The 25,175-nt window shown below is 38.6% G+C and overlaps 2 protein-coding genes across 11 annotated transcripts in view; one reads left to right on the forward strand and one right to left on the reverse strand.

Moving 5' to 3' along the window:
• Positions 1 to 24,592, forward strand: part of Hdhd2 (haloacid dehalogenase like hydrolase domain containing 2) — a 30,431-nt gene extending 5,839 nt beyond the window's left edge. For 3 of the 4 annotated variants that reach the window (XM_090353148.1, XM_090353150.1, XM_090353149.1), the window contains exons 4-7: positions 2,967 to 3,051; positions 12,276 to 12,492; positions 13,519 to 13,582; positions 14,771 to 15,595. In XM_090353148.1, coding sequence (XP_090209274.1) covers positions 2,967 to 3,051; positions 12,276 to 12,492; positions 13,519 to 13,582; positions 14,771 to 14,874 — 470 coding nt within the window. In that variant the 3' untranslated portion in view covers positions 14,875 to 15,595. Of the gene's footprint in view, positions 1 to 2,966; positions 3,052 to 12,275; positions 12,493 to 13,518; positions 13,583 to 14,770; positions 15,596 to 23,303 lie in introns of those variants that run through there. The other variant, XM_090353152.1, reaches the window with a different exon arrangement.
• Katnal2 (katanin catalytic subunit A1 like 2) overlaps positions 19,257 to 25,175 on the reverse strand; it is a 49,951-nt gene continuing 44,032 nt past the window's right edge. For 3 of the 7 annotated variants that reach the window (XM_090353142.1, XM_090353143.1, XM_090353141.1), the window contains exons 15-17: positions 21,318 to 21,480; positions 20,240 to 20,342; positions 19,257 to 19,774 (exon numbers count right to left, since the gene is read on the reverse strand). In XM_090353142.1, coding sequence (XP_090209268.1) covers positions 19,635 to 19,774; positions 20,240 to 20,342; positions 21,318 to 21,480 — 406 coding nt within the window. In that variant the 3' untranslated portion in view covers positions 19,257 to 19,634. The remainder of the gene's footprint in view (positions 19,775 to 20,239; positions 20,343 to 21,317; positions 21,481 to 25,175) is intronic. The other 4 variants (XM_090353146.1, XM_090353147.1, XM_090353145.1 and 1 more) reach the window with 2 other exon arrangements.

A 25,175-nucleotide genomic window follows, 5' to 3' on the forward strand; every position in this document is an offset into this window, starting at 1 on the left:
TTTTAAAAGTATGCTCTCTACATCTTCATATAAGTCATTCATAAGAGGTGTATATTCCACTGGCTTTGGTTGTGCATGCCTGTGATTCAGGAGGTGGAGGCAGGAGGATTACAAGTGAGGCCAGTCTGGACTCCATAGTGAGTTATAGGACAGCCTCAAAATGAGACCCTATGTCAGAAAATAAAAATGAAATGAAAGTGGTTATTCTGATTTTCCTTGGTTATTATTGAAATGGTCTACAATACTGACAATTTGAGTCTGAATTGGTATTTCTTTTTTTTTTTTTTTTGCCAATCCTGGGCTTGAGCTCAGGGTCTGAGCACTGTCCTTGGACTTTCTCAAGGCTAGAGCTCTACCACTTGAGCCTCAGCACCACTTCCGGCTTTTTTCTATGTATGTGGTACAGAGGAATCGAGCCCAGGTCTTCATGCATGCTAGGCAAGCACTTTAACCACTAGGCCAAACTCCCAGCCCTGAATTGGTATTTCTTAAACCTGTTTTGACTACCATACACAGTAAGAGAAGCACATAGCATAGTAACCCAATACATATGTGTACGTGTGTTTACATATCTTAAACAATACTTCCCCCTACTATATGAGATATAATTCTATTTTCTATTGGGTTTGGCTACTTGTTTTAGGTGCTACTTAGAGCCCTCCAAATTAGTTTTATAATCTGCCATGAGCCATCAGTTTGAATAAAACTCAAAGGAGAATTGCTTTGAGTATCACAGTATTGATTAAATGAGATAAAACTAGACCACCTTAACAATAGATATCATCTGGGTAGTGTGAAGATTTACAAGGAATGTGAAAACATTTTGCAGTGACGAAAAAATAAGAATAATGAGAAAACAAAATTGTTTTTTCCTTGGGAAAAAATAACTATTGGACAATGTCATAATTTTGTGGAGCTTTGCCACAATTCCCTTTTTTGTGGTGAATGGTATTCCAAGTGAAATAATACAATATACAAAAATGAATATAAACATATAAATCATTAAACCATGTGGTAACTTTACTGTTTTGACAAGACTTCTAAGCTTATGCTAATAGGAAACATAACTATCAGTCATAATGACAAGAAGATTAGAAACAGCCCAAGTGTTCACTGAATAGACTGACTAAACTATGATATATCTACAAAATGGAGTGATTTGTAGTATCAATGGTTTGTCTCTTGATAAGTAATCTTCATAAAATAGATTAATTGAAAATATGAAGTCCGTACACATTTGCAAAATATTGGTGGTTGTGAGAGCTGGATGTTAGGTGTATTGGGGCTCATAAAATTAGTCTTTCTACTTTTGTACAACTTCGGAAATTTCCCTAAAAAGGGTCATCTGGGTGAGTGGAGAGCTGGAGATTTAGTCTTAAGGTCTGTGCAACCAGGAACAGTGTGTCCCATCACCACAGAACTGACCTTACACAGTTCCTGTCTGCCCAGCACTGACTTCTAGCTGGGCCTGTTGATGCTATAGGCTTTGCTCTCTTGGAATCTGGCGGAATTAGTAATCACTTGCTCACAGTCAGTTCTCCCTACTTCTTTATTTTGTATCATTGTCCCCAGTTCAAATCCCTGAATAAAAGTTTCTTATAGACAGAACCTCAGCCTTATGCCATACCCTTTACCCGCAAGGAAGGCTAGAAAATATACCTCTGTTGTGCGAGGCTGAGCCGTGCCCTGAGCATGCTATAGGGGTTAGTGAGTTCTTTATGAGAATGGCATGCAGAAATCAGGCAACAAAAAGTCATGGCAAACATATCTCTAATCAAGATAGTGTTTCTAAGTGAGTTAATGAACCGAAAAATAATTTTTAATCTGATTTTTCTCTTTTTGACTTTAGTTGAAGAAATTAAGATTCTTTTTTTTTTTTTTTTTTTTTTTTGCCAGTCCTGGGCTTGAGCTCAGGGCCTGAGCACTGTCCTTGGACTTTCTCAAGGCTAGAGCTCTACCACTTGAGCCTCAGCACCACTTCCAGCTTTTTTCTATGTATGTAGTACCAAGGAATCGAACCCGGGTTTTCATGCATGCTAGGCAAGCACTTTAACCACTAGGCCAAACTCCCAGCCCAGAAATTAAGATTCTTGAAGTTTCCATGTAAATCAGAATAGTATCCTTATTCTGAGACATTTTTGTCTTTCAATCTAGAACAGAGATGGGTTTTTTAAGGGAATGAAAATATCCTTGTTAATACTGAATATTTTTGTTCTGTTGGTAGACACATACAACTAAAAACCTTCAACAGTTTTAGTTTGTTCCTTCCACAAACTTAAACCAACTACTAAATTCTCATGGCATCTAGTAAGAAAAAAATTGAGAAAGTGAGCATCTGAAGTCAATAGGAGAGACAGGCAGGAATTGGCATGTAGATAATCCATAAAACTTTTCATCAGACTACACAATTGACAATTGTGATGGGAAATGTGCTTGTTTGGTTGTCATATGTGAAGTATTAGTAACATACTAAGCCTTGAAACTGTAGATTCATTTTCTTTTTTTTGGAAGCAAAGACAGCCTTTTAGTTCAGAACTCTTACTTTCTAAGGGAGAGGTAGGCAGTCTTGAAACTGTAGATTCACTAGGTGTTAACCTCAACTTTGTCAATTAGAAAGTCTAATTTCCCTTGTAGAGTCTCAGTCCCTCATCAGCTCCTATTGATCTGATAGCTCATAGAGAACTCACAGCCAGTCTTTGTTGATTGTAATCAGTAAAGCATTTCAAAGTTAGAAATCACTTATTTGACAGTCATGAATTTACAATTTTCAATTCCTATTTCTAGTTATAAAGTAGCTGTAAGAACATGTTCAAAGAATTTGGAAAATTAACAGACCTTCCCATAATTCTCTGCTCTTACATTTCTAATGTGCACTTAATTAAGACCACTTGGTTATAAAATGTGACATTGCTTTTTATTGTCTTTAAAAAAAAAAAAAAAACCAATTACATTTCTTCTATTCCCAGGAATACAAACAAGTGATCCTAATGCTGTGGTCATAGGCTTGGCACCAGAACATTTTCATTACCAAATTCTGAATCAAGCATTCCGGTAAATCTAGCTACTTATTTTTTGCCACATAAGTTGTTATTTTACTTTCTGGGTATGCAAATTATACATAAGGAAAGAAATCTTCAAAATGGCTTAAAGATTGTCATCAAATAATATTGTTTATTACCTTGATTGTGGTTGTTTTGGAGGTTTTTTTGTTTGTTTTGTTTTTGCCAGTCCTGGGACTTGAACTCAGGGGCCTGAACACTGTCCTTGGACTTTACAAGGCTAGAGCTCTATCACTTCTGGCTTTTTCTATGTATGTGGTACCAAGGAATCGAACCCGGGTCTTCATGCATGCTAGGCAAGCACTCGAGCACTAGGCTAAACTCCCAGCCTAAATGATTGGTATGTTAAAATGTGACAATCACTGACATTTTTCTGGTTCTTAGAATCAATACTTTGGAGCAGAAAATCATAATAAAATTGCTAGTGTTAAACCTATCAGTAAAAGAACAGACCAAAAAAAATAAAGCTATTAGTAATATCTTGTATTATTCCTGTGGTTCTTCATTGACAGTGCTGATCTTTAAGTGAAGTAGCATTAAGGCTAATGTACTAGCAACAATAAAGGTGTGCTGCCCTCCACTGAGTATCCAGGCTTTAGAAGGAGGTGCACATTTGACCACACTTTGATATAAAATGCAGTGTGAGCAATCATAGTATTTTAGAATAATGACAGGAGAGGTGAAGATTTGGGTAATATCCCGGCAACTTGCTAGATGATTGAGTTAGGAGATGAAAAAGAGAGAGTGGAGAACATTTTTAGTATTATTTAATATTTAATAAATGTGAAAACGTAGTAAAATTTTTAGTGCTTTTTAAATTTTACTTATATATATTTTTTGCTAGTCCTGGGTCTTGAACTCAGGGCCTGGCACTGTCCTTGGACACTACTTTTTTTTTTTTTTGCTCAAGGCAGGCAGTCTGCCAAGCACCACTTTTTCTTTGTATGTTGTATGGAGGAATCTAACCCAGGACTTGATACATGCTAGGCAAGCACTCTACCACTAGGCTACAGTTCCAGTCCCAAAATTTTAGTACCTTTTTAGTACTTAGTGCTATACAAATCATTTTTCTCACCACTGCAAGAATCAGTAAGAACCATGTAAACTACTTTATGTATAGTTTATTTCTTGATATCTGTGTCCTAGAATCAGAATATTTGCAAGAATCTTTAACAACAATATCAGGTTCACACATGTGGCCACATTGTTTGTTGTCTATCTTGAAAATGGCTGTCTTCACAGAAAATCTGTGTAGCCAGAAATAGCACTTTGAGGACAGCCACCTTTCATTGCATGTGTGGTTAGTTTAGATCCTTGGTTAATGGAAACCACAAGTACTTAATGGACTTTCATTTGTGACTCTTGAGTCACTGTGATACTCACCTTTGTTTAAAATTCATTTCCCTTGGTTATTGCCTGGATATCCACTACTGTGCTACATTGCTTAAAAATGTTCTTTGGAGTATATGATACTAAAATTTCTTTAGTTTCACCTACTTCAACTACCCTGATTTAATTTCTTAGGGAGATTATCCTGTTTGCTCCCTGAGTACAGCCTACAAGTATACCAAAGTCAGTTTTCATTTGAACTAGTATTCTTCTGTATGCTTCCTACTTACTTCCTACCTTTTCTTCATTATTATAACCACAGAATTCAGGGAGAAAGTATTGATTGATTTTTAGATGGTAATTTGGTAAGGGCATATTTGATAGGAAATTGGAGGTCTCTTAGATGAATACTAGACTAACAGTAATAAAAATCTATGTTGACATAATACTGATTTCGTAATTGCTCGGATGCTGTCTAATTAGTACACTTTTCTAACCGCATTGATTCTTTTAAAGCTGACATTTTAAAGCATTATAATGCACTTATAAGTCAACTCCAATTTCACAAATGCATTTAACAGCTGGATGGAGAGTTAACAAGGATTTTAGGTCTTGCCCTTGTTTGCATATTGATGTTTCCACAGAGACTATGCCTTCCATCTAGTGACTGCAGCTGTCTGCATTGTATATGGCAAATATAGACATCTCAAATGAACTACCGATTAAATTACTATTCAGGTTGATAATGAGAATTAACGTTAGATGTTAAAGACCATTGCATAGTAGCTTCCATGTTCCAGTTTGAGAGGCATGTTGCATCAAGGAAGAGACAGCCCTCATAGTACACTACCTCTTACTGTTTTTAATGAAGTGGCCCCCTAAAATGCACAGCACATGTACATATGTATAAATGAAATTGACAATGATTTTAATAAATTAATTTGGGAAAAGGATATGAACCACTTATAAAGAATGAGTTACAGTTGGATTATTTAAAACACTCAAACCTTGACATCATTGGTAGCTTTTTTCCTTTTATATTACACTAAAACTAGTAGAGAACAGTTTAATGAATTCTTATAAACATACCTACCAACCACTAGGACCCATAGGTAGTGAAACTGAATTTGTGTATTTGTAGTACATACATAGGTTTCCTAAATAGTATGTTATACTATTTTTGCATGTTATTATTACTTACACTCATCAGTTTGCTTTCTTCCCTAGAAAAATATATGTCATTAATATAAATACCCGTAGATTTAGTTCCTTGATTTTCACGATTTTTCTAGTTTATCTAGTTTTTTTGGTTTTTTGTTTTTTGGGGTTTTTTTTTTTTTAATTTTGATCAGAGGTAGAAACACAAAATTTAAGCACTTAAGTAATGGACACATTATGGTTAAATGTGATGAAGATTAGGAGGAAGATTAGATAGGCAAATAGACCACATAATAATCTAACCTGAACTTACTATTATCAAGAGAAAAAAAAACTAATCACAAAATAATATGCCTCGTGGTAAGCTTTAAATTAAGCTCAAAAAAGAATTAACTAAAAACTGCCTAAATTCATCCACCTAAAGAGAATCATAGTTAATGTTTTTTCTAGCACATTGCAACTTTGTTTCTATATACTTAGATGTACAAAAATGAACATTTAAACCCTATATGTGGTAGTTTACTGTTTTAAATGTAACAACAGGGCCAGAGGGGTGGTTCAAGGGGCAGCATGCCTGCTCAACAAGCATAGAGCTCTTGAGTTCAAACCCCAAAACCACCAAAATTTTTTAAATAAACAGAAAAATCTAACAATAAATTATATAAGTATTCTTTATTATATTACTAAAGATTTTGAAATACATTTAAGTATTATATCATGTTCCACTTAAACTATAAATTGTTATGCCTTGAGTTTCCTGTTGTTGACTATTTTCAGGCTTTTGAAATTAAATTTCTAAGAATATGTGAATAATAGTAATGTCTTTTCCTTACTTTCTTTCTCTTTTTTTTTTTTAAGAAGCATAGTTTCTGCCAAGTGTCAGTGGCTCACATCTGTAATCCTAGCTATTCAGGAAGCTGAGTTCTGAGAATCATGATTCAAAGCCAACTGTGGGTTGGAAAATCTGCGAGACTCTTATTTCCAATTAACCAGCAAAAAAAAAAAAAAGGCCAGAAGTGGAGGTGTAGTTCAAGTGGTAGAGTGCTATCCTTGACAAAAAAGTCCAGATATAGCACCCACACCCTGAGTTTAAACCCCAGAACTCTATTTTCCCTCCTATCACCCCCCAAAAAAGAATATACTGGCCAATTCAAAGGAGTTTTAGAGTAAAAATATATGGAACTGTTTTACCAAGAAAAAGTTTGAAATTTGTGTTTTGATTGTGTTTCTTTTAATTTTTTTTCACTAAATTGAGTAACTGCTAGCCAGCTCTTTGATGAGCTTAGTAGAATGCTGTTAAACCTAAAGACCAAAGATGATACAACTTTCGCGTTTAAACACATAGAGGAAATTAAAAATAATGCTTTGAAGCTCTGTTAATGGCCATCCTTCCTATTGTTGTTACAGGGTCTGAGAGTCCCTCCAGTATATTTCAGTGATGGACAGATTTGGTTTTTGGTTTTTTATTTGTGGGAAAGAGATTCTTATCCTAATAGTTTCTATTGACTATTAGATTGCTTGCTTAAGGACATACCATTTTTAAGAAAAATTAACAAGTTTATTTATTTCTCTAGTATAGGTTTTTAGTAAAGAAAGAAGAGAAAGGGAGAAAAGAATCAACAATGAGGCCTCTATTATTACTGAATTTGCATAAATAATTTTTGAAATCTTTTCTATTGTTGAGCTTAGGGTACCAGGAATTTTATAACTGTAGCAGCAAGGTCAAATTATGTTTCTGTGGCTTTTTCCATTTCTGAAAGGGCTGACTGGTATTTTGATTTTCTTAAAGTCCAGAAAACAAAAATATAAAAAAATTTTGACCTGAGTAATTTACATAATTTGAGTTATATAGAGCATTCCTTTTGTTTAGGTAGATGAGGAAACACGCACAAATGTGAATGTCAGGATACAGAACTGAATTGAATATACAAATTGCTACCATTATTTTGTAATTTGGAGATTTTTCTTTTATGATCAAGGCAACTCTTGCTATTTCAAATAAATTTCAGGGAAGTAAGCCACAAAAGTAAATCTGCTAGTAACTTTTCTAAATTAAGGTATAACATGGTCACTGAATATTGTGGAACCCATGTTATTTATAGTAAAGAACAACTGCTCTGGCTTCTGTTAGCATTGCCAGTTCTTGATCTTCGTATCAATAAAATCCTGTAACTGTCACATCTTTTTATGAGTTTAAGGTTTGTCCAAGTTGTCATATGTGGAAATACTTCACTTTTTGTTTTATGTATTTTATGCCATTGTGTAGTTATGAATTTTGTACCATTTTGCTGTCAATGGGTATTTGTTTCCAGTTTTTCTGATATGAATAAATAAACTGTAAACATACTTCTACATATCTTTGGAGCACATATACATTCCGTTCTCTTGGGTATAGATCATTTGCTTTCTAAACATTGGCAATCCGTTTTCTTTTTTTTTTTTTTTTTGCCAGTCCTGGGCTTGAGCTCAGGGCCTGAGCACTGTCCTTGGGCTTTCTCAAGGCTAGAGCTCTACCACTTGAGCCTCAGCACCACTTCTGGATTTTTTTCTAGGTGTGTGGTACCGAGGAATCGAACCCGGGTCTTCATGCATGCTAGGCAAGCACTTTAACCACTAGGCCAAACTCCCAGCCCCGGCAATCCGTTTTCTAAAGTGACTAAATTATATGTTCCTGGCTAGCTTGAAATGAGCATTCAAAGTTTTCATACTGGGGACAGGAGTTTGGCCTAGTGATAGAGTGCTTACCTAGTATGTAAGAACACTTGGGTTCGATTCCTCAGTACCTCATACATAGAAAAAGCCAGAAGTGGTGCTATGGCTCAAGTGATAGTGCTCTAGCCTTGAGAAAGCCTAAGGACAGTGCTCAGGCCCTGAGTTCAAACCCCAGGACTGGCAAAAAAAAAAAAAAAAAACAGACACCAGTGGATCACACTTGTAATCCTAGCTACTCAGGAGGCTGAGATCTGAGGATCATGGTTCAAAGCCAGCCCAGACCCAAAAATCTGTGAGACTCTTATCTCCAATTAACTACCAGAAAACCAGAAGTGGTGCTTTGGCTCAAGTGGTAGAGTGCTAACCTTGAGCTGAAGAACTCGGGCCCAGAGTTCAAGTCCCACAACCAACAAAAAAATAAAAATAAACAGTTTTCATACTTATTAATCATTGGATATTTACTTTTGTGATGTACTCATGAGAGTCTTTCACCTTTTCTGATTGGGTTGTCATTTTGTATAACTTGAAGGTTTTTTTTATGTGTTTTCTGGGCAAGTCTTTGGTTCTATATATGTACTACAAATGTTGTACCTGTATGTGGCTTGTCTTTTCACTCTATTCATGTTTAAGAACATGAAGGTCTTAATTTTGATAGAGTCTAATTTATCAGTATTTTCTTCTATTTCATTGAAGAAGTCTTTGTCTCCTAAGGACATGAAGATTCTATATATTCTTCCATAAATTGTATTGTTTTACCATTAACAATTATAGGATCTACTTGAATTACTAGGAATTCTTTGGTTTCCAGAGAGGACTCTAGCTGCTAATAGTTCTTTTTTTTTCCATTAGGATTCAGTTATTCTAGAAATGTTTATTAAAAGATATATTAATCTTCCTCTGAATGAACAGTTGTGCTTTTGACACAAATCAAGTGACTATACATATGAGGCTTTGTTTCTAGAGCAACTTTGTTCCTTTAAGATTATCTTAGTTATTCATTCTTTGACTTTTCATATAAATTTGGAATCAGATTTTTTAAATTTTCATTTAAAGGGCCTATTCTACATTTGGTTGGTTCCTTCTTAAATATATGGCCTGAGGTAGAGTTTGTATCTGAATAATATGTCTTCCAGCCTATGAAAATGAAATGTGTCTTCATTTATTTAAGATTTTTGTTTTGTTTTGTTTTTGGCCAATCCTGGGGCTTGAACTCAGGGCCTGGGCACTGTCTGAGCTTCTTTTGCTCAAGGCTAGTGCTCTACCACTAGCACCATTTCCAGCTTTTTCTGTTTATGTGGTACTGAGGAATGGAACCCAGGGCTCTCTACCCCTAAGCCACATTCCCAGCCTTATTTAAGTTTTTTTTAAATCTTTCGTCACTGTTTTAGAATTTTTAGTTAATCCTCGCTTTTCATTGTTTCTTGATGCTAATGTAAATAGTTTATTAAATTTTATTTTGAACTGCTATTACTAACAATAGAAATTTCATGGACTTTTGTATTTTAGGCTTGTATTCAGCAAACTCACATTTACTTGCTGATTCTAATTACTAATTTGTAGAATTTTTTTCCTGATAATGGCATTGGGATTTGAACTCAGAGCTTTGTGCTTGCTAATTTGGCACTCTCCCTCCTGAGCCACACCTCCATTTTCTGTTTTGGGATTTTTTTGTTGTGGGGGGCAGGACTAAGGCCTCACTTTTCCCATGAGGTAGCCTGGACTATGTGCCTTCTGTTTATGCTTCCTACTGTAGCCCAGATGACAGATGAAGATGAGTGGCACCACATTCACTTTTTTTTTTTCTATTGGAATAGTCTGAACTTTTGGTATGCAGTGATCTGGAACCTTTTGGCTCTTTGTTTTGTTTTGTTTTTGCCTACCTAGAGTTTATTGGCAGAGATCTAGGCCTTTATCTTTTTCATTTTTATACTTTTAAAAGATTTCCTGCTAATATATTATTTCTGATAATGAAAATAACCAGACTTTTGTTACTTATGTAGTAGATACCATTCCAAGTATTGAAATGTCTATTAAATTTTTTTTTCACTTAGGGAGACAGAATTATAATGTAGAGTTCTAGCTGTCCTTAAATTCTCTATCCTCTGTTCTCAGCTTCCCAAGTGCCAGGATTATAGACAAGCACCACATGCCTGGCTGTGTTTTATTTATATTTATGTGTGTAAATATATAATATTTATATATAATAAATGTTTGCATATATACATATATTTTTAAAGTATTTAACTATAAAAGATCTTTAAATGTGTGTTCTACAAAACATTTGTTTTTAGTCCATCCTCAATATTCTTCTGGTCTTCCAAGACCTAGTGAAGAGATACTGTGCAGAGAATAGTGGTGGACATATGTAGGAGCCACTTTTGTGAGATTCTCATTTCCTTCAGCCTAGAGGGGCAGCAAAAACAGTTTCCACTTAGAGAAATGCAGTGGAACCACAGGTTCAGCCTTTCTAGGGAAGGCACTAAAGTAATACAGGAATTAAGTACCCATATCAATCAAGCTGATAAGTTTCATCCCCAGTTAATATATAATTAAATATTAACAAAGCTAAATCAAGTGAATTTTCAGTTTAGCTGTATAGGTGGAAAGCCATTTTGAGGTCTGTTGCATAAAGAATTCCAGTACCATAGAAAAGAAGCAGATAAATGGGGTTGGGGTGCAGTAAAAAAGGAGAATGGATGAATTACCCTTTGATATCTTATTTCTATTAATGTGGTTCTTTTAAAGCCAGCAGGTGAGCTTTGCAAGTTTTTTGATGCTGAATTCCAAGATCTGCTTTCAGGAATTATTTTGTATTAATATTAGTGAGTAAATCTGAAGGATTTGTACTGTGCTTTGAGCAATATGTAGTAACTAGCAGTAAGCTCCCTTAATAGTCCAGTATTGGGTTTTATTTAAGAAAATACTTAATCATACATGTCTGAATTCTGCAACTCCCACAGAAAGTTATTTCCATGCCCACTGACAAGAATAATTTAGCAGTTTCATAGTTGAGTCCTTAATTACTCATAATTGTGAAGGAGAAGATATGATGAATTCTTCCTCCATGGACATACTAAATATTTTAACTAAGGAGATGACTTAGAGTAAATTAAGCTAGTGAGATCATTTATTACATTGGTTAAAAGCAGCTTAAGAAATAGATCATATCTTCCATTGCATGAGAGAATAATTAGTGACTAGTTCTGTGGGATTGGAGGCTACAGCGTTGAAGCAAACGGCAGATTCAGGGGGTTGGGAGTGAGGTTTAAGTTGAGATTCAGTATGTTTTTGCCTGAGTCATGAAGGAGGATGCTCAACTACATGTAGTGTTTGATTATCAAACTGAATATTCTTTGCCCTTTTTGTTTGTTGTGAGTATAATTTGTTCTGTAGGGGATTTCACTGTAGGCAGTCTTTGTTGGCAGTCTGGATTTGCCAACAATCAGAAGCAGTCAGAAAGTTGGCACAGGTAAAGTTATAAGCAGAGGCTCTGTTAAGTCCTCAGTGACATTTCTGAAGTAAAGGGAAGCTTACATGTTGAAGCAGAGCCAGCAGGAATCCGAGTGTTTCAGGAGTGCACTCAGAAGTCACTGCAGCAGCAACAACCCTGTGGTGCTGTCAGTGTGTGGAGCCTCCTGCTTGCCATCAGGGAAGGTGGAAACAACTCGCCTCATTACGTTAAACTTCTTCCCTTGAGTGCCTTATTTAGTTGTAGTTTTCTTAATTCTCTTTCCCTGGTGATTTGAGTAAAGTGTCTGAAACCACTAAAGGTAAAAGGTTGACGCAATCCCAAATTTAATAATCTTATCACCTTTCTATTATGTATCTGAGTGTAAATTCCCAGCAGTTCTAAGTGAATTCATTAAAAGATAGCAAGTCATTAAAAGTTAACAAGAAGCTATTTGTTTCTGTGAGTGTGAAAAAACCACTGTAAGTATGACATTCTTTTTTAGTTATAAAAGCCTTATTTTTAACTAGACTCCCTTCACCCCCATTTTTTTTTTTTCATGTCTCTAGGTTACTCCTGGATGGGGCACCTTTGATAGCAATTCACAAAGCCAGGTATTATAAGCGGAAAGATGGCTTAGCCCTGGGACCAGGACCATTTGTGACTGCTTTAGAGTATGCCACCGACACCAAAGCCATAGTAGTGGGCAAACCAGAGAAGACATTCTTTCTGGAAGCATTGCGAGACACTGGCTATGCACCAGAGGAGGCCGTCATGATAGGAGATGTAAGTTGAAAAGCCCAGGATGTCGGGAATAAGTGACTAGCAGTAATAAACTTTCCTATAGATATCCTCATTTGCTGGCTTTTTTTGTTTTTGTTTTTGTTTTTTTTGTCAGTCTTGGGTCTTGAACTCTGGGCCTGGGTGCTGTCCCTGAGCACTTCAGCTCAAGGCTACCACCCTACCTCTTGAGCCACAGCACCACTTCCCACTTTCTAGAGGTTAATTGGAGATAAGAGTCTCACAGACTTTAGTGCCCAGGCTACCTTTAAATTACAATCCTCAGATCTCAGCCTCCTGAATAAGCTACAATTATAAGTGTGAGCTACCGCTCCCTGCTGCTGGGCATTTTAATTTAGAGCTGGCACTCCCAGTTGAGCCATGCCTTTAGCCCAGCTTTTAGCCTGGGTCGGTTTTAGATCCTCCAGGTCTCAGCCTCTTGAGTCACTGGGATTACACTTGTGAGCAACCAGAGCCCAGCTTTTATCCCTATCTTGAGTAAGAATTAAGCAGAGGCATTCCCTTTGCAGATTGGTTTGTGATTTCCAAGGGGCCAATTGAACATCAGAATGTTTGGTTAAGTATTACCATGGTGTTTAAGCATCTGGATTTGACTTGATCCTATCTGGAGTGTTCAATTGGACGGAAAGCAAGAGTAACGTATGACACAGACCACAGAAAAGCTATCTTCTGAATCTAGTTCCTCCACTCTCTTCAGCTGGGTTATTAACTGTACAAGCCACCAAATGCAAACTCCATTTTTCACAGTCTCTCTTAAAAGGAGATGAATGTATAGGTAGCAAAGCATGAAGACTCATCACAGCTTTCGTTACTGGGGTTCCTTGGACTGCTGTAGAACTTTTGTTTTGAACTTTGCTATGTAAGTATGGTTCACTTCCTCCAAGTACTCTCCCTACACTTCTGTTGTAGGAGTTTCCAAGAGGCCCTTACAGCCTAGTCAGTTATTGGTAAGGTTTGTTGGTAAACAGATGGAAAAGCCCTATACTAAGCACCCTTTCTATGCTTTTACAGGATTGCAGGGATGACGTTGGCGGGGCCCAGAATGCTGGTATGCTGGGCATCTTAGTTAAAACTGGTACGTATCTTCTTTGTATGCCTTTTCAAAAACTGAATGGTAGAGTTCACAATTGCACAAACAGCAGCTTTTGCCAAACTGGTAGGAGCACTTTGGTTCTCTTTCCATCAAGAAGCAAAAATAAAATCAGATTAGGATTATAGGAAAGAAACAATGGTGGAATGCCTACACTGCACAAACCTTGAAAGACCAGAGATAGAAGTATTATAGCACTTCCCCACAGATAGTCATTCTTGATGGGGAAAGGAACTTCACTTCTTCTTGAAGAGGATTCAGTATTATGGCTGTACTGTATGGATTTTGTGTCTTCAATGTTGGTCCAGCTCTGTGCTGACTAGCTACGATCAAAACAAAGTCAAAGAAGAGTTACTATAGGGAAACTTTTAGAGAAAGTGACTATGGCATGTACTCAAGATAACGTGATTGTATTCAAACTGCTTTGAAAATATAAATAAGCTACAGTTGAATAAGAAACATTTGACAAGGGGGCCGGGAGTTTGGCCTAGTGGTAGAGTGCTTGCCTAGCATGCACGAAGACCCGGGTTTGATTCCTCGGTACCACATACATAGAAAAAAAAGCTGGAAGTGGTGCTGAGGCTGAAGTGGTAGAGTGCTAAGCCATGAGAAAGTCCAAGCACAGTGCTCAGGCCCTGAGCCCAAGCCCAGGACTGGCAAAAAAAAAAAGAAAAAGAAAAACATTTGACAAGACCTAAGCCATTGGAGCCTTGCAGACAGTTACTCCAGAATGAAAACAGTAATTAAAAAAAAAAAACTTTCTTCATCAAAATGATCATGATGTACACAGGAACAGTATTACTGTCCTGTGATGTAAAGCAAAAAGAGGAAACATGATAGAAGTCAGTCTTGCTCATCAACCTCCTCTGTTCTTCGTTTTTGATTTCTTGCCCTTCCCAACTTTATCTTCTGATCATGGAGACGAACCCCAAATAATTATTTTTGCTTGTGAGTATTGTGCCTATGGACATTTCCCTTCTTTAGCTCACACAAGTAAAAATGTATGTATACCAACCACCCAGACTGGACTTGTATGGTGTCAGCTTTGGGAGTGGCAAGCTCTTCATTTGGTATAGTTGTAAGGGTGGTGCTGTGCCAGCCCGGTTCTTCTAGGTGTGGTCAACTTTGCTTTCTAGTGGTCATCTTTGTTCATTGGATTTACCTTCCTTTCAGGGAAATACCGAACAGCAGATGAAGAAAAAATTAACCCACCTCCCTACCTGACTTGTGAGAGCTTCCCTCAGGCTGTGGACCACATTCTGCAGCATCTGCTCTGAACTATGAAGTGTATGTGAGGCGCCTAGAGACCCAGCTTCTGTTGTCTGGAAGGGACTTCTTAGTCCAGCATCAGCATAGACCGCCCAGTGCTGATCTAGTTTTAACCCTGTTTCATTTTATACATTGATTAGAAAGAAAGGTATTGAGTTGCATCCCGAATTAAGCCTTGTGAATCCCTTTGTTATAGACTGTAAAAGAAGATGAGATGCAAAGAAAGGGCAAGCTGAGAATTTGTGCTGTTCCTTTTCAAATATTCATCAGTTTCCAAAGGCAGGGAGGGAGAAGATCCTGCAGTCACCTCTGTGGAGCTTAAGAGGAGAAATTGGTCTGAATAGCGTTGAATGTGGTTGTTGGATCATAAAGTGATGAGTTGACAGAGGTACTAGGCTCTTGTTTTAATACTGAGTTCCACTGTGAAACTGAGCAGAAGTGCCAAGTGGAGCACCATACCAAGGCAACAAAATGAAGTATCCTTCAGCACAAGTGATCCAGTGAAGTGGCTTTAACAGATGTTGAAAATGAGACTTTCAGTTGTATTCCCAGCACGGGTGACTTCCTTTCTCTTCATTAGCCAGAGATGACTAATTTAAATTTAGAAACCGATTTTAATTTAAAATAATATTTCCATTAATAACCTATTCATTGCGGATACCTATTATACTCCGTAACAGTTGTTTTGGAAATTTTATGTAAAATTAAAACTATCAGTATTTTACAGATGTTTTAATTAGACATTGTTATTAACAGGAACCGCGCAGAAACTAAAATCAAGCCTTTAATGTCTTATAGACCATGCATTTTTCAAGTTAGAGTCCACTAGGGTCCTATTAACTGTACATTTGCAAGATTTCATTATTTTTGCCTCTGACACTATGGGAAAAATCTCTTAGAAACTATTGGGACAGATTCAGGCTTTTATGTACTTGGTTACTACAGCTGTAAAATGAAATCTCGTCTTGCAGCATGGATTATTCTGACATTGCACCCGCCCAAATGAAGGGGACTGAGTAGGTAATGATTTTCCTCGTGCATTTGCATACTGTGATAATCTTGGGCCTCGGCAATTGTTTTACAGGGCTCTTGGGCATTGAATTATTAGAGTGTAATTGTACATCATTGTAGAGTTCACCTTATTGAAGCACACTCATGTTAATGAGCTTCAGGTTTGATGCTTGTTTAGAGATCAGTTGGGTCTTGGATGGGGAGGGAACACAGCTAAATAAGGGGTGGTTTGGTGAAAAAAGCTAAGTATGTGGCAGTCTTGATTTTGAAAATGTTCCAGCATAGTACCTACATGTCCTAGAGGGCAGACAGATGTGGCATGACCCCCACCCCCAGGTAGGAAGGGTGCAGGAGAGTGGCTGAGAGTGAGCTGCTGGTGCCATGACACTTTCTCACTGGGAACAAGAGCAGGGCTCCTGGACTGTTAACCCCATGGGCACCTTAGATTCATGAGCCATATAGTAAGTACTTAGACGAGGAATTCTAGAACAGACCGTTGTGGAGAACACCTTTATAAAATTGGGAGATCCTGTACTCTCTTAATACTTTGTCAGGATGAAGCTGTATATAAGGAGAAAGAAGCACTGCCTGGTGAATGGACCTCTTTCAACTTTGGTCTGCAATTTGAGTGCCTAGTAACGATTCCTTGCCCAGGAATTATATGTTCACTAGTTACTTCCTGCTAACTGCCGTGTTAACCCAGGAGTCTGTGGGAAACAAGCGTGTAAGAAGAGTTTTTATTTTAGCTCAGGGATTTTCCAACTGAAGAATGAGAGTTCACAGACTTCACCCTACCCAGAATGCTCAGCTCCCAAGTCCCCTCTAAGGTCCTCCCTGCCTGAACACAGGCAGAGGTGGCCTTTATTCACTTTGCCCCACCAATCAGGACTGGGTCTTTTTTTTTCTTAATGTCTGCTGCAACACAGACCCTCAGATGGTGATTGAGCCCAAAGACCTAATGTAAATATTATAAGAATTTAATGCTAGAAGGCATAGGTGTCAGGAGAAAGGAAAAATAGTGATTCAGTTTCAATGTTGCCTTAAAGATATCTAAAGGGGAAGCCCATTAGAGAGTGGAAAATGATGCATCTGGTACTCTAAAGGAAATGGGGCTGGTAATGTGGCTGGAGGCCCCTAAACCAGCAATTGTTTTAAAAAAAAATTTATTTTAGATCAAAGTTGCTATAACCACTTGAGTAAATAGCAGTCTTAATTGACTTTGGACCTCACGGAGGTCCTCATGGAAGAAGTGTAGACTTCCTTCAGCTATCCTATAATTAAAGGGTTATCCATGGCACTGACCTAAAGGCAGTGTTTGCAGCAGGTACTATGATCCTGTCTGGACCGGAGAAGGGACTGACACCTTGGCATTTGAAAGGCTGTGAGAAGCTCATAGGCAGGAGACAGCTATGGAGCACTGCCGTGAGCTGGCGCCTGTGCAGTGTGGAGGAGCTGATCCAGCCCAGGCACATGGTGCCCCCACTATCATGTGGTAACACCTCCAGTGTTAGCTACAGTTGGGCAGTAGCCCTACCTGCCTGCCATCTGCCAGAGCTGATCACAGTGGCAAGACAAGGAAAGGGTGGTCACCCTACTTTAAATGATGGTTCCACTACTCTGCCTGTAGCCTGATGTCAGAAATCTTGCAGTGATTGTGTTGTTGCTTCACCTTTAAATCCACATGTTAGAACTCTAGGAATCTGTTGGGACAGGGAAGTTAAAAACACATTCACATTTATTGTGTTTGTTTTGTCTTGGATCATTGTAGGATGAAACTAAATTCCTTCAGTGTCTATGATAAATAATTATTAAAACTGCATTAATCTATTTCACTAGAACACTGCCTCTGGTAGTAATCCCTTTTCATATTAGCAATCATTTGTGTAGGGCTATTTGCATTAACACATTTATTTGCCCTGAGTCACAAAGGCCTTTTCCAGCATAAATACACAAGACCCTTGCTGATTTGTTTTATGATCCCAGCCATCAAGATGTAGTATCAGAGAGCATGTTGTGATCTTTAAGGGGCAGTAATGAGGTACCAGAGCACTAGAAATAATTTATCATAGTACAAACTACCATCTCAAGCACTTTTGAATACCTTTTCCCAGTCCTTTATGTCATATATATCTAAGCTGCTTCATTGGCTGATAGGTCTGATAAAATCAAATTTATCAAATGCTTACTGTGGCTAAAACAAGGAAGACAGTGAAAATGTAGCTCTGACTTCCATGACACATACGCCCTAGCTGTGAAATTGAAGCATATAAAAACATCCTTTTGAACACACAAATAACAGTGTAGGGATAAAACCACGTGCAGTATGCTAAGTGCTTGACAACAACAGTCACCATGAATGAAGCCTGAAGCTTGGGAACATTTTTAAAATGTTCCCTCAGTCATGTAGCTTATATTGGAGGAGGGTAGACAGGCATACACACAGCATCTAATGCAAAAAGAGAGACCAGTCTAAGTGACGAATAATTCAGTAAAAGTGAAGTTGGACCTACTGAAGGTAAGTATGATCCAACAGGTATGGCTTCTGGGTGATCTAAATGACACCTGAGAACAAAACATGTGACTTCCACAGGCAGTTAACCTTTTGAGAACCAGAATCAGGAAGTTTGACTGCAAATGAATTGCTGGGTTTTCTAGGAAAACAAGCACCCAGCATTCACCCGGGGCAGAGTCACAGCTGAATCTGGCCCTCTTGACTTCACTTGTCCCCACCTCAGCCTGGTCCTATGCCCAGCTTAGTTGACTTATTTGGCATCAATTTCCTTATTTGTAAAGAAGTTTGGATTGTGACCTTAGCTTTAGAAGAAAATACTACAGGTTGGGTTAAGTTAAAGTTTACCCAAGACTATTAAATGTCCAAGTTCCTATTTAAATTTGAATATTCTTTTACTCTACCTAAAAATAGCTACAGAGACTATAATAAATAATCCTATTACGTGCTATTTGGTCTCTTCGAAGCCTCATTAAAATAAGAGAAATGTGGGCCAGGATTTTGGCCTAATGGTAGATTGCTTGCCTAGCATGCAGAAAGGCCCATGTGCAATTCCTTGGAATCACATATATAGAAAAAAGCCAGAAGTAGTGCCTCTTGAGTGATGGGACTATAGGTATGTCCTACCTTGCCCAGCTTCCACCTGTTGTCCATCTTCAAAATTACCATACTTCTTGTCACTTACATGTCTGGTTAATCATGTGCATTTGTAACTTCTTTATTTATTTCTCTTATTTTATTCTTTGCCAGTCCTGGGCCTTGAGCCACAGCACCACTTCTGGCCTTTTTCTATGTATGTGGTACTGAGGAATCAAACCCAGGTCTTCATGCATGCTAGGCAAGCACTTTACCACTAGGTCAAACTCCCGGACTCAAAAGGAGAATGTTCATCTGATATGCTTGGCCATTTAGAGAATGATGACTGCAAGGAAAAAAAGAGTAGATACTTATTTTACCTTCAAACTGAAGAAAGCAGCTCACAGACAAGGAACACTACAGTCAGAATTTTATAGAGTCTTAATCATGAAAAAAAAGCCTATTGCTTAACCTTATGAACACATACACGGAGCTGAAATCATCAATATGTTGCTGATATCTATGATAAAATATGAATAAAAACATCCCATGTTTCCCAAATAACAGTTGTCCAAATTAATCCAGTGTCAAAAAATAATGTCTTTTCCATTCCAATCACAATCTTCTCCAACTTATGCAAATATCTCTGGCCAGGTCAGGATAAGTGTAGTTTCAAACAGATTCAAACTCTTTTTGCCAGGCTGTGTATCTCCCAGTCAGATTCTTTGCTGATGGCTTGGTGTGAGCTAGCACATCCAGAAAGTCCTCTGTGGTCACTGTATCCAAATGGATCCCAGGAAAATTTTTGTTTTCTAGATACAAACAACAAACACAGCACAACAATCAACCGCCAAAGTGATCAATGATCCTGAAAGACTAATTGAATTTATTTCAAGGCAATGCATAATGCAGCATTCTTAATGGTTCATGCAGCATAGAGGAAAAATGAAAGAAGTCTATAGAAGAAATTCTTTAATGTGCAACAGAGCCAGCCCCTGCAGCCTAGACTCCCCCCACACGAAGTACTTAAATGTATCATCATCAAACTATTATTTAATATTTATATAGTGCCTCAACTGGATCCAACCCATCTGGGAAAATAAAAGCCAGAACTGTAGACAATGTGTGTATCCAAAACACGGGTGGAGAGAGGCTATGTGCACTAGATGTGACCAGAAAGCTCCTTGCAAGTGTAAAGGCTGCCACAAAACAGGTGTCTGGCTCCATCTGCTGGTGAGAGTTGGATTTTTTTTTTTAAACACAAATGCCAAATGTACCTGACTGGTATTTTTCAAGTGTGCTGAAGATCTTCCTCACAGGCCTCATGGCTGCTTCCCTGCAGACCAGCTTAATGTCAGAGCCCGAGTAGCCCTCTGTCTCCTGAAAGAGCCACCAGCCCAGCCATTAGTCAGCAGAAGGAATGATCGTAGCCGTTACAAGCAACACCCTGACTTAGGTTCTATCACTATCACTCCCAGACAGTGGCAGAGGTTCCCAGCTATGTAATGCTGGAGGGACAGATGCTGCTAAAAAGTATGGTTGCCTTGAGATAGCCGAGAAGTGATCCTCATGACATCCAAATGTGGAAGATGCCAGCAGAGGACTGGACTACTCAAGTCAGACTAGTAGAGTCCTTGCACCCAAATCGAAAGAAAAAAAAAATTTGGCAGACACTTGGATTGTTTTGGTTTTTTTGTGCTGGGTAGTAGGGCTTAAACTCAGGACCTGGGTGCTATCCCTTAGCTTTTTCCCTCAAGGCTTGGCACTCTACCACTTGAGGTAGAGCTCTACTCTTTGGTGGCTAATTGGAAATAAGAGTCTTAGGAACTTGAAGCTCGCAGGGCTTTGAACCTTGTTTCATAGATCTTAGCCTCCAGAGTAGTTAGCCTTACCTACATGAGTCATTGACCTCTGACTGACAACTTGGTTTTATAAGTCAAACCATCCCTGCTTTTGAGGCTCCTAAACAGAATAACACCCTAAGCAAATAACATGTTCTAGAACTACATACGGGTATTTAATGAGGGTAAACAGACATGAACCTCAAGCTTTTCTGTTGGCTTACATTACAACTAGAGAAGATGAAGCTCAGTGAGTAACATCTATGAGCTCTCACAGCTAATAAGCAATAATCAGGATCTGCCCACAAGATTCTCTGCATCTAAACCAGCTCGTGTTGTTCCTGTTGGAAGGCTTTCAAGTGACCAGGAATTCATTCTGACACTGTACTGCTGAGCCAGCTTGGCATATATAAATATTCTAGTGTTAAGGAAGGAGCTCCTTATAAAACCCTGTGTTAGACAGTCAGGTGCTGGACCAGTGGTTCACACGTGACTCCCTCCAGGTCAGCCCCACCTGGCTTAGGACATCATACTCCAGCTCTGTCCGCAGCTCTAGGGCCTGACTGTTGCTCACAGGGGGAAGCCAGTGGTGGATCATGGCCTCCCTGGCCACTCGGTTAGGGAGATCAACCAGAATCCTCTTCTCCAGTCGCCGTAACATGGCACAGTCGAGCTCCCTGAAAACAACAAGAGAACCTAGGCCAGAGCAACAAGTACAGAGCTTAAACGCCTACATTTTAAGAACAATTTAGAAGCAAGTCTGCATTTTAACTGTTACTACTAGAGTGGACAGGATAATTGCTCCATGATGTTTAAAGAAAGAATTGGCATAAGAAAGCAAAGAGAAAGTGAGAGGAAAGAAGCAAAGTAAAGAGGAAGGAAAGTCCTTCAACACTCCTTATATGCAGGACATCATTTTAGGTAAGAACAAGTGGTAGAGGGACCCAATTAAGAATAACTAAACACATGCATTGTCATTGCTGCTATAACAAATATTACTCTCATCTTGCCAGGAAGTATATTGTTTCTGACCATAATTTAGGCACTCTGGGAGGTGCATTACCTTTTCTGAAAATCTCATCCTATCTGGAATGAATGACCATCTCACCCTATTGCTCTAGAAAGCTGGGTACCCAGTGTGAGCCTTTGAGACATTCATCTGTGCTTCTGTTGGCCAGGGTCATGCAATTTCACATCTGCAGCCTATTTTCATAAATATCTTAATATGAAAGTTTCAAACAAACAGAATAAAACAATGGCTGTCCATACACAGTTAACATTTTGTCCCATCTGTTTAATATATCATGTTGTATGTGACGATATTAGCATTTCAACTCGAGGGCCCTCATGCTTGCCCAGCTGGTGCTCTACTCTTGGCCCATATCTCCAGTCTGGCTTTTGGCCAGAGATAGAATCGAGTGGACTTTTCTGTTCACAGCTGGCATCAAAACTGTGATCCTCTGGATTTCGGCCTCCTGTGTAGCTACAATTACAAGCATGAGCCACTGTGATACCCAATTTTATTTTCTATTTATTCTTAGTAGTATGTGGAGTGTGTGTGGGTGTGTGTGAGGGGTATGTGTGCTGGTACAAAGATTGAACTCAGGGCCTGGGCACAGTCCCTGAGTTTTTTCTTTGCCCAGGGCTAGTGCCATACCACTTGAGCCATAGCTCCACATCCAGCTTTTTAGTGTTTAATTAGCTATAAGAGTCTCATAGACTTTCCAACCTTGATACTCAGATCTTAGACTCTTGAACAAATAGGCCTACAGATTTGTGCCACTGAAACCCAGCCTGGTTTGGTTTTTGAGATAATCTCTTCCTTAACATTTTTATCAGTGTTTTTCAACATCAAAAGCCTAAAGAAAATTTCTTACCCAGACTTTACCAGGCAAACACTGGAGGCTTTTCTCCAAAGAGAGAGAAGAAACAAAATCAAAGGGCTGTAAGAGTAAGAGGGTCAAATGCAGAAAGACAGGAGCGTATTGTGGGTGATGAGGGAGGTAATAGCCCAGCACCCCCTGTGCCCAGAGCTGAAGACAAGCAGTTCAGCCTTTAGAAGAAGCTGGAAGCTATCTTAGCCAGGAGGCAAAACTAACAGCAAAGAGTATCTGAAGTTGTCAATTTGGACGCCCCTACTTCTTGTCTCTACCCCATTCAATGACTTTTTTATAGGAAGATCATAATACTCTAGAATAATAGAGTCATGGGGGGGACAGGGAGGGAGGCAATTCTTCACTACAAATGTCGTTATTGATCAATTAATGCCCTAAAGCAAGAGATATACCTCAAAACTGCTTGTGGGCACAAAATAAGTGCAATTCTCTGACAGCCAGGCCAGATGAATGTACTTTTAATGACATCAATAATAATAAAATCAAACAAGGGAGGAAACAAAGGACAAATGGAATGTGCCCAGAAATCATTCTTTATGCTAATATATTTATATAAAAAGTGTAACTTGTGGCAACCCCTCACTCCCACACTTTTCTTTTTATAGTGGTTGTTCTGTTCTCACAACTCCCTTCAGAAGGAAGAGGTCAAAAGCAGAAACAGCAAGAGTGAGGCACCAGCAGTCATGTGAATCACAGTGAAGGCTCGTAGACCTCAGATCCTGCTCCACTCTGATTCACAGCTCTGCCACTGCTCCACAGAAGATGCAGCACACCTGGCCTCATCACAGACTTACACAGCTCACAAGGCCCAGGTTTCTGATGGCCCACCACCTGAACCAGACCTCCAGATGCCTTTTTTAGCCTTTGAGCAGCACCCCCTGTTGAAACAACACTCATTCCAACATTTTAATGAATAATCAAAAAAATTGGATTTGTTCCTTCAATAATGACAATGTTACTACTTCAGCATGGAAAGGAAGAAGCAAGATTTGGATTTACAAGCAAAGTCCCAGCTGTCCAACCACAACCTTGACGATACCTGAGCAGCAGACTGAGGAACTGCACATTCCTTGGTAGATAGTGGGGGTGAGGTGACAAAAGCATTGAGGGGTATTTTGTCTTCCTCAGGAAGCACTGCTTGAGAGTCCCCATTCTCTCAGTTTCTACTTGAGCCAAACTGCTCTGCCCTAAGTCGTCTTCTTGCCATCTTTGTTCAGATTTAGGTTTCATTTTTTATGTGGAACACCCACCTTGTCCACTAAAAGTAAAATCTTTTTTAACAATCTCAGAGTAAAGGCCTGTAAAAATAAAGGCTGATATTTCATTTTACTGCCTGGTATCAAAATTGCCTCTCTTCCCTATATAATTTAACTCTGCTTATTGTGTGTAGCATTCTCCTGACGCTGGTAGTAACCCAGCTCAAAGCCAGCCATTTTTATCTTATGCACTGGCCTGGTGATTAGTTTCCAGATGCCAAGGGTTATGGGTCATTGGATTATTCCTCCCTTCATCAAAAAGAATATTCAATAGTTGTTCAAGCAATCCTATGCAGATAGATGGGTCAACAGATCTAAGTGAAGTGTTTTTGTGCAAAATGACCTAATTCCTTGCTTGAAGTTCTGGAATTATGAAATAAATCTGCTTTGTTAAAAGTTAGTATTTTATAGTCATTATTAGTTCTAAGTAATAGAGAAAAGCTGCAGGGACTTGGATTTTCATTTTATTTCCTCTCTATCCTGATGAGCATTGGAGATGCCTGTAACTTGGAATTATAAATGTGCACAGACAGGAATGTCCCCAGAAAAGCTTATTCAACCTAACCACAAAACTGGAAAGAAATCTATAGGACAGAAAATCTTTCTAATAATACATTCTAATCCTGGCGGGGTGAGAGGAATGAAGGAGGGAGGGGAAGCGGGAGAAAAATGTGGGAGGGGGTAACAATGTTGGAGAAGAAATGTACTCACTACCTTATGTATGTAACTCTAACCCTTTCTGTACATAACCCTGACAATAAAATTTAAAATAATATGTTCTAATCCAGCTAAACATCACACACACACACACACACACACTCTTTTTGTGTTCATGGAGCCAAGCTGGAAGTTGAGTCGTAGCAATAGAAGGACCATATTAAAAACTCTTCAGGAAAAGTCAAATGATACCCATCCCCCCCAACACACAGTGGAATTTTATAAGGGATATAATAGGTTTGCAAAAGATTCTAGGGTCAGATAAGTGTGGGAAGTATGCTCTATCCTATCTTATTTTTGGAGAGTCACATGCACAATGCCATCCCAACATACATACACAGAACATAGCCCATGCAAGGGATAAACCCCATGGTCTTGGGCATGCTAGGCCAGTGCTCTACCTCTTCGGCCACACTAAGATCCTTTTGTTTATATTTTGTTTACAAAACTTGACTCTTGTTGACCTCAAATTCATCCTCCTATCTCCTTCTGTGTGAATAGCCT

This window comes from Megascapheus bottae, chromosome 19, assembly GCF_031878675.1.
Source record: "Megascapheus bottae isolate mThoBot1 chromosome 19, mThoBot2.hap1, whole genome shotgun sequence".
NCBI classification, from domain to species: domain Eukaryota; kingdom Metazoa; phylum Chordata; class Mammalia; order Rodentia; family Geomyidae; genus Megascapheus; species Megascapheus bottae.